The sequence below is a fragment of the Crocuta crocuta genome, unplaced genomic scaffold (assembly GCF_008692635.1).
Source record: "Crocuta crocuta isolate KB4526 unplaced genomic scaffold, BGI_CrCroc_1.0 scaffold131, whole genome shotgun sequence".
Taxonomy (NCBI): Eukaryota; Metazoa; Chordata; class Mammalia; order Carnivora; family Hyaenidae; genus Crocuta; species Crocuta crocuta.
Genome location: NW_027528977.1, coordinates 12078557 through 12087121, shown reverse-complemented (window position 1 = coordinate 12087121; position 8565 = coordinate 12078557). Strand labels below are relative to the sequence as shown.

Here is an 8565-nt window from a genome sequence, read left to right as displayed (position 1 = left end):
GGGGAGGGGGGGGGCCCGGGGGGGGGAGGGGGGGTGGGTGGAGTTGAAGACAAATCAGCAAAGGCCTTGTCTTCTGACTGAAGCGGAAGATACTGAGCTGGTCCTGGAGTGGAGAGGTCAAGGTGCCCTTTAGGTGCCTCTGTGTATTGTCTGAACCTATCTGTGGGAACTGGGGAAAGTCACTTAACCTCTCAGAGCCTCAGTTTATCCATAGGCAAAGTGGGGATAATCTACTTGTTGCTTATGATTGTGCCAATATTCATATACAGTAAGTTCCCAATAACTCTTAGCACCTATGATTAGTATTGTTACTACTGTTGTACGGATGTATGGCTCACGGTGGGTGGTCATTATGGCCCCTGCCTCGGCCCGGCTTTGCCAGAGCTGCGAGCTACATACCCTGTGTTGAGTTCTTTCTCTGTGCTCTCTCTGACCTATGCTCGAAAGCTTGAGGAGACATCTCAGGCAGGTCTTCGCGGATTCCAACCCAAATCCTGATCCTTTTCGAGGTTAAGGTGCTTTTGTTTGAGCATGTGTTGGGGGCTGTAGCGGATGGGGCTGAGAATCGAGGACGGAGAAGAACAGACGGCCAAGCGCATGTAATTCAGTGCTCCATCCTGCATAAACACAATGTGGTTTGGACCAGCTTGCACATCTGTCTGCTTGTGTACATCTGGGGAAGAGTGTGTACGTGCATGCGTGTGGTCTTCATTCGATTCAGCGTTCAAGTTCAGGAGATGTTTGCTGGTGCCCGTCTGTGGGAATCACGGTGGCAGGCGTACGAGAGAGGATGAGATTCCCTCGCTGCCTGAGGCATTCCCCGGGGAAGGGAGGGGTCAGAGGTGTGAGCAGGTCATGGTGACAGAGTGGGCACCCTCAGAGCTGCCTAAGCAGACCCCGTACAGAGCCGGGCAGGGAAGGGGAAGAGGGCTGGGCCGTTCTCCCTGACAGGAAGGTCACGCGGGAGTTCCGGGCTGAGAAGCACAAGTGCAGAAGCCCTCCGTGGGCTGGGCCTGGCTGGAGGGGACCGTGCGGAGCCGGGGACTGGTGGCCTGAGCTGGAGGCTGGCCCTGGGAGCTGAGACGGAGCAGGTTGTTAGCTGAAGGCACAGGGATGTGTGGGAGGTGCCTCTCCTGTCCTGGACAGGACAAGGGTGGCTTTGGTCTCAAAGCCCTATGATGCCTCGTCTCTGCGTCCTCTCCCCTTGTCCCTGTCTCAGCCACACTGCTCCTTCCGGGCCCCCCGGGGCCCTAGACTCTCTCTGTGGGTCTGTGGGCTGGCGCCTCGCCCTGGACCAGACCAGAAGCTTCTTAGCTGGAGCCCCTTCTCCCAGCCTGGCCCGCCCTATCCCTGGTCTGTGCCCTTCCGGGTCCTCCCCAGGGCTTGTTTTGTAATTATTTCTTGGTGATCTGCTTGTTCAGCATCTGGTCCCGTCTCTGCCACCAGCTCTGGCAGCGATCGCTGTGCAGCAGCCGTGGGCCCCTCATCAGTGTGTGCTGAGTGGGTGCTCCGATGAACGCACGAGGGGCGGGGCGCCGCGAGTATTTCCAGTGGTGAGGATGGCATCTCCGAGGAAACCCAGATCTAGCCCGGATTTTCTTTCTGGTCCCAGATTGTCATGTCAAGAGGGGAAGCCGAGGGCCCGGGGACCTCAGTCAGGCTTCCGCATTCCGACGTGCTTGCGGGGAGGTGGGAGCTTCTCCCGGGGTCCTCTCTGAGGATCCCCCTCTGTGCTGGGAGTTGTACCATCAGGACCAAAGCACTAACGAATCTGCCAGAAAGGGAGGGGCCAGCTGAGGATGGCCAGCCCCCCAGGATGTCCCATGGAGATCCTTCCTCAGGGAACATCTCATCCAGATAGCACAGCGGGAACCTTCATCTACTCCCCATTTCCTTTCCAACCACCAGTGCTGCTCTGTTCACAAGAATCCACACCAGCCCAAATGTCACCCTTTGTCCTCAGAGCCAACCCGGCCCTCCTTCCCTTTCACCTCACTCTGCTTACCTCCCAGGAGCTTCTCGAAGTATCCATCCCTCCTACCCTCATGGCCCCAGGCCCCGCCTCAGCACTGGGGGCAGGGCCTCGTGCATCAGCCTCCCGGCTGGCCTCTCTGCCTCCAGCCCCTGCCAAGCTGCCTCCCTGTTGCTCCCGGAGACATCTTTCCAAAACACAATTTGTAGCCTGTCACTTCCCTCCTCAAAACCTTCAGGGGCTCCCTGTTACCCTGGAGATAAAGCCAAGTTTTAGCCTGGCCCTTCCTTACCTGTTCTCTTGCCTCCTGCCTGTTGCCCCAGACCTCTGTCTTCCTCACTTGCATCCTCTGGGCCAGCCGTGGTGAACCATGTGATGTTTCCAGAACGGTCCCAGCTGCCACCCTGCAACAGATACGACGTCTTTGCTCAGAACCTTCTTCCTTCCCTATCCTAGCATTCTTCCAGGAAGTCACTTGCAACATTGCCTCCTCCAGGAGGCCTTCCCTGATCCGCGACCCCTCACCCTCCTCCCACTTTCAGGCTGGTTAGGCCTAGAAGTCCCCTGTGATGCTGCCCTCACTCATGGTGCCACCTCCTGTGTGGCATGTGCCCACCCCCACCTGCCCACCTCTCCTTCACCCTGTGGACTGTGAGGCTCCGAGGGAGGGCTTGTGCTTGACTCACGGCCCTGTGTTCCCTGACCGCCACAGGCTTTCAGGAAATGAGTGTAGAGCCTGTTTGGGATTCTCTCTCTCTCTCCCCCTCTCTCTCACTTTCTGCCCCCTACCCTCCTTCCCTGCTTATGCCCACTCTCTCTCTCTCTAAAAAAAAAAAAAAAGAAAAATAATCATACAGTATGTGGCCTTTTATGCCTGACATTTTTCCTTCAGCATGTTTGCAAGGTTCGTCTACATTTGTGGTATCTACCAGTGCTTCCTTCCTTTCGGTGCACGAATAGTGTTCTGTTGTGTGGACAATGTGTTTATTCATGCATCACTTGATGGACATTTGGGCTGTTTCTGCCTCTGGCTATTGCGAAATCTGGACATTGAAAATTCTTTACATCTATGCTTCAAACATCTGTCGACCAGGTAGTCGTAGGTCATTAACATCAGCTAGTGGTCTGTGATGGCTCCTTTCCTTGTACTAATCAAATACTCTCTCCAGCACCCGTAAGGGGGTGTAGGCGTATTTGGGGCCTCTCTTGTGCCAGGTTCCAGCCTCTGCTGACATCTCCGTCCCTCTCCACATCTTACCCGGGGGGATTCTGGTTTGTCCTCTGCACTCTCCCACCCCTATCTTGGGTGAAAGGCTGGTGAGTGTGCAACAGGCCACAGCGTGCACATGGGGTGGGGTGGGGGGAGGCAGCTCACAGCGCCGACCGGAGTTTAGAAGTGAATTGGAAATGTCACCATCTAACATCTTTTTCCTCCATCCTTTCACCACTCCTGACATCAAATGTGTGGGGTTTTCCCCTCACCAAGTAATTCTCCGATTAAGACTCAGGGGATGCTGACTAGATGTCCTATAATGTAGCTCGACTCTGATGCTTGCTGCTGGAGGTAGCACAGACCCCCCCCGCCCTGCCCCAGGTTTAAGGGCTCAGTCCCACAAGACTGCGCTGGTTCAGGTGCTGCTCCCAGGTCCCAGACTGCATCTGTACTCCTCACCGACTCGCTATTTATTCACTGGGGCCTCCTACAACCTCCTCTTCAGTTTTAATAATTTGTTAGAACGGCTCGCAGAACTCAGGAAAGTGCTTTCCTTAGTGCTATTGATTTCTTATGAAGGCTACAAATGAACAGCCCCCCGAGGAGAGACAGAGGGCGAAGTCTGGAAGGTTCCTGAACACAAGGCATCTGTCTCTGTGTAGAGTGTGGGGCGAGCCACATGTCCCCCATACGGGCTCCTTCTTGTCACCAACCTGGATGCTCTCTGAAACTCTTCAAGATTTTTATAGAGGCTTCGTTCTATATGACTGATCATCATGATTGATGAGATCACTGGCCGTCAGTGATCAAACTCAATCTCCCCCTGCCCTGTGGGTGAGGCGACGGGGTCGCAAGTTCCAACCCTCTCATCACTTGGTTGGCTCCCTGGCGGCCGACCCCTATCCTTAGGGACTTTCCAGAAGTCCCGTCATTAACATAAACTCAGGGACTTGTTATGAATAATAAAAAACACTCCTCTCATCTTTATGGATCTGGGCTATTTCAGGAACTGGGCACAAAACCCAAATATTAGAACAAAAGATGCTTCTAGTACTCCTATCATTTAGGAAATTATAATGGTTTTAGGAGTTCCGTGCCAAGAACTGGGAGCAAGATCCAGATATATATTTTTCTTGTCTCATCATAGCAGACTGTCCTAAACCTTTATATACACATGCATGGGCTATTTCTCATGGACAGTGCCTGGCCATCGGTTTAGAGGGTCACCTCCCATATCTGTCTTCCTCTTTCCTTTTCAAAGCCCATCCCCCCCACCCCCACCCCCAGTTTTTAAAGCTGCCAACAAACAACTCCATTCATTTGGAGCAACATAGACTTCTGTCTCCTCTGTCCTTCCCGGTTTGGGAAGGAGGTGGGATGGGGACCCCTTAGGGCGACTTGATTTTTTCCCCCGAATCAAAGAAATCTTCTCTCCGTCAGAGGAATTCTGCCATATTCCTGGGCCAACTGACTCAAAAGGCGGCCACCTTTTAAAAATAACATGGAAACAATTCTGCTTGTAACGCTAGGTGCCTGATACCATGGGGGTTACCCTCCTGCTTTGTACAGAGAGAGTGGGACGGGGTCAGCGCAAGCCTAGAGGGACCTCTGAAATTAGCCATTTACTCCTTTTGGATAAACCCTGATGGTGCCTCCAGCCTGTTTAGTGTGGTGTTATTTTTTTAAAGCTTGCTTGTAGATAATGGTTAGGAGCTGGGCCTTCGCTGTGAGTAATTTGGGGACTGGTAGATGAGCAGAGAAGGGACGTGCCCTGACTTAGATTTTGAAAGGACCTCTCAGGGTGCTGTGTGTGACTACTTTGCAGGGGTCAAGGGGCTGCTAGTGAGGGGTGGCTTTGGAACTGCACGTGAGAAGTGACGATGGCTTGGCCGGGCTGGAGATGGCCAGGGTGGTAAGAAGCTATTGGATTACGGATATGTTTGAAGGCGAACACGATAGGTTCTGCTGTAGATTGGATGTAGAATATGAGAAAAGGAGTCAGGACGTTTGGCCCGAGTGACTGCAAAGGTGAAGTTGGGGAAAAATGCAGGAGGAGCAGATGTGGGAGGGCGAGGGACAGGGGTATGGTTTGGAAATGTGTCTACGGTGCCTGCAGCATGTCCAAGTGGAGGTGAAAGAGGCAGTTGTGTCTGAGATGGGAATTCAGTAGTGGTAGGGAGGGGGGATGGTGGAAGGTGGGAGCACCGGAAGTGACAGGTGGCTTAATGATCACCACCCCCTGACCCCCACCCCCACCTTTGCACGTGCACACAATTAACAGGAAAGGGAAATGAGGGGAAGAATCACACTTGGGCTGAGAAGGAGCTTCAGAAAGTGTCTAGCAGAAGGGGGAAACTGAGGCCCAAAGAGTACAAGTGCTTTCCAGATCACTGTGCAACTTAGTGACAGAGTGACACAGAGCCTGTTCCCTAGGCTCCAGGCCCCTGCCCTTTCTGACACACCGCGTTGCCTTCCAGCTCTGGATGAAGGCTGCCTGCGTGGCCGGCTGCAGGCAGGTGGGGCTGAGGCTGGATGACTCTCAGCTTTGTTTTCCTCCAGGTCACCATTCTCGTCAGCCTGGCCCTCGCTTTCCTTGCCTGCATCGTGTTCCTGGTGGTTTACAAAGCCTTCACCTACGACCACAGCTGCCCAGAGGGCTTTGTCTATAAGGTAAGGGGCCTCTGGCCGGTGGGGGGGGCCCCAGGAGACTGCCAGCTTCAGTGGGAGGGTTTATCGTTGTTGTCCAAATTCAGGCAACCTCCCTGCAGACTCTTTAAAATGTATTGTGTGCCAGGCAAGGAGTTCCATGGAGGACACGGTTTCCTTCCGGCAGGCAGTAGAGTTCTTCCTCCCAGATGGTGCTCTCCAGAGTCAGGAGTCCAGAGGTGCTCCAGCTTTGGGCTGCAAGTCAGCGGTCAGGGAGAGCTCCCTCCCGCTTGAGATGGGCTGGTCCCTCTGCAGAAAGCTCTGCCTGGCCTTCTTTGGTGTGATGTCTGATTCCCAGGCCCGGTGTTGGTCCGTGGAGATGGGAGCATGGGGAGCGGGTGCTTTTGAGGTCTCCCTGAGTCCTGCTGGGGGGCCCTTTGCTCCGAACCCTGCTCTGACTGCTCCTCCCCTTGAAGAACCGAACCAGTTGGCTGGCGTTGGGGCATCTCTTGCCCCTTTGAACCTCAGTTTTCTTGCCTGTCAAATGGGCTCTAAGAATACCTACCCCCAAGCTTTTTGTGAGGCCTTAAGGAGAGAATTTAGGTAAAACCAGTTAGCAAAGGACCTATTAGATAATGGGCTCTCAACAAGTATTAGTTGCACTAAAGACAGACTTTGCTTTACAGCAAAAACAGGTGATACAAATATTTATAAATTCTCATTTACAAAGTACCTATTATAAATTGCACCCTTTCTTAGCTGTTTTCACAAACATTATGTCAGTTGAACTGTATACCCATTCTGAAAAAAAATAGGTTTTTCTGCCCCTGTTTTACATATGAGGAAACAGGGTAAGAATGTTTATGATAAGTGAGGTTTCCAAATGACACATTACATTCCTAAATGAGGAATTCCTAAATTCCAACGGGGAATATTCTCCCTCGGAGACACATGGCCTTTGGGTCTGCCAATTTTGACTTTCAAAGACTGAATTCCTAGTAGTTCAAAGCTGAGGTTCTGAAAGTTCAGCAACAACTCTCGATAGGAGACAGTTGACTGAGCTATGATATAGTCACACAAGGGAATTCTTCGCCACCGTGAGTGAGGAAGGTCCCCACACACGGGCCTGGAATATCCTCCAAACTGTAATGAAGAGGAAAAGGTGCTGCCTTTGTGTGAGGAAAAGAAGAGGTGAAGGATATTTGCTTATATTTTCAGAAGAAGATTCTAGAAGAATAAATTTAAAAAAAACTAAGAAAAGTGATTATTTGGGGGAAGGGACGGAAAAGAGTAGAGAGGACAAGGAGGAGGAGAAAGGCTTCCCTGGATACATCTTGCTACATATTTGTCCTTGGTGTCTGTAAATGTCTGACAAATTGAAGAAGTAAAGACGAAAACGTAATTTCTAAAAATTAAAAAGAAGCTTAACAAAGGATCTAGCTCCACGTCAAATTTGGAACATAAATGTACCAAGAACATAAATATTCCAAATGACTTCAGAGCATAGAGCATTGACTGCACGCCCTCCCTGGGATATATTCTAAGGACACAGAAAGCTGCAGAGAAATCTTAAAGTTGCTTCAATAGTCTCTTAGTCCTAATATTAGTGTTATTTTTTGACCATTTGGTATATATCATAGGATAACGCAAATATACAATTCGATCAATGTTACTAGGAACCAAAGATTTTGATATAAGAGAGAGGAGTTAGAAGTATAAAATCAAAGACATGAAATAGCCACGGGTGGGACCAATTGGCCCGGAGGAGCGACTGGGGGATGGGTGGACCCGCCTGACCACGAGGCCCGATGGGTTACTACCAGTGTCCCCTGCAACTCCACAGTCAGTAGACAGAGGACCTTGGGTTAGTATCGGCATCAGGTTTCTTTCTCTCTTTTTTAAAATCGAGGAATAGTTGACAAATAACATCACGTTAGCTTCAGAAATCAACATAATGATTCGATATCTGCATATATTTTGGAATGATCGCAGTAAAGCAGGTGAATGGCTGTCACTCTATAGCTATAAAAATTTTTTTCTTGTGATAAGAATTTTTAAGATCAACTCTCTTAGCAGCTCTCACATATACAATAGCAGTACTGCTAACTAGAGTCACCATTGTCCATGACCTCTCCAGGGCTTCTTTATTTAATCACTGCAAATTTGTACCTTGTTACCACTTTCTCCTGTACCTCTCCCCCCAACCCCTGCCTCTGGCAACCACCCGTCTAGTCGGGGCTTATTTTTTCTGGCTTTGAGTAGAAAGAAATCACCACGATGGTGATGATGTTGGAGAAAGCCTGCAGAAGGCCGGGCCCAGGCCAGGTGACATCGCCTGCCGTCTGGCTGAGAGCCCCGTGTGCTGATGGCCCCCAGATGGGGTGGCCCCGGTGTAGGTTGGGTTGGAAGCCATCTGCTGAGCTCCCACTGACTGTCTCTCTCTTCCTCAGCACAAGCGCTGTATCCCGGCCTCCCTGGATGCTTACTACTCATCCCAGGACCCCAACTCCAGAAGCCGCTTCTACACGGTCATCAGCCACTACAGTGTGGCCAAGCAGAGCACTGCTCGGGCCATTGGGCCATGGCTGTCAGCGGCTGCTGTCATCCATGAGCCCAAGCCGCCCAAGACCCAGGGCCATTAGAGGCCCACCCCCAGCCAGAATGGGGGGGTGCGGAGGGGGACCCCCCCCCACCGGCTAAGCCAAGCTCCAGTTACAAGACACCACTGTACTCC

General features: G+C 51.6%; 1 protein-coding gene across 6 annotated transcripts in view; it reads left to right on the top strand.

The window, feature by feature from the left end:
* The window catches only part of LOC144225979 (neuronal vesicle trafficking-associated protein 2), a 94066-nt gene extending 85507 nt beyond the window's left edge, over positions 1–8559 (top strand). For all 6 annotated transcript variants that reach the window (XM_077757292.1, XM_077757288.1, XM_077757291.1 and 3 more), the window contains 2 exons: positions 5745–5855; positions 8282–8559. In XM_077757292.1, coding sequence (XP_077613418.1) covers positions 5745–5855; positions 8282–8473 — 303 coding nt within the window. In that variant the 3' untranslated portion in view covers positions 8474–8559. The remainder of the gene's footprint in view (positions 1–5744; positions 5856–8281) is intronic.
* The last annotated feature ends 6 nt before the right edge of the window (positions 8560–8565 follow it).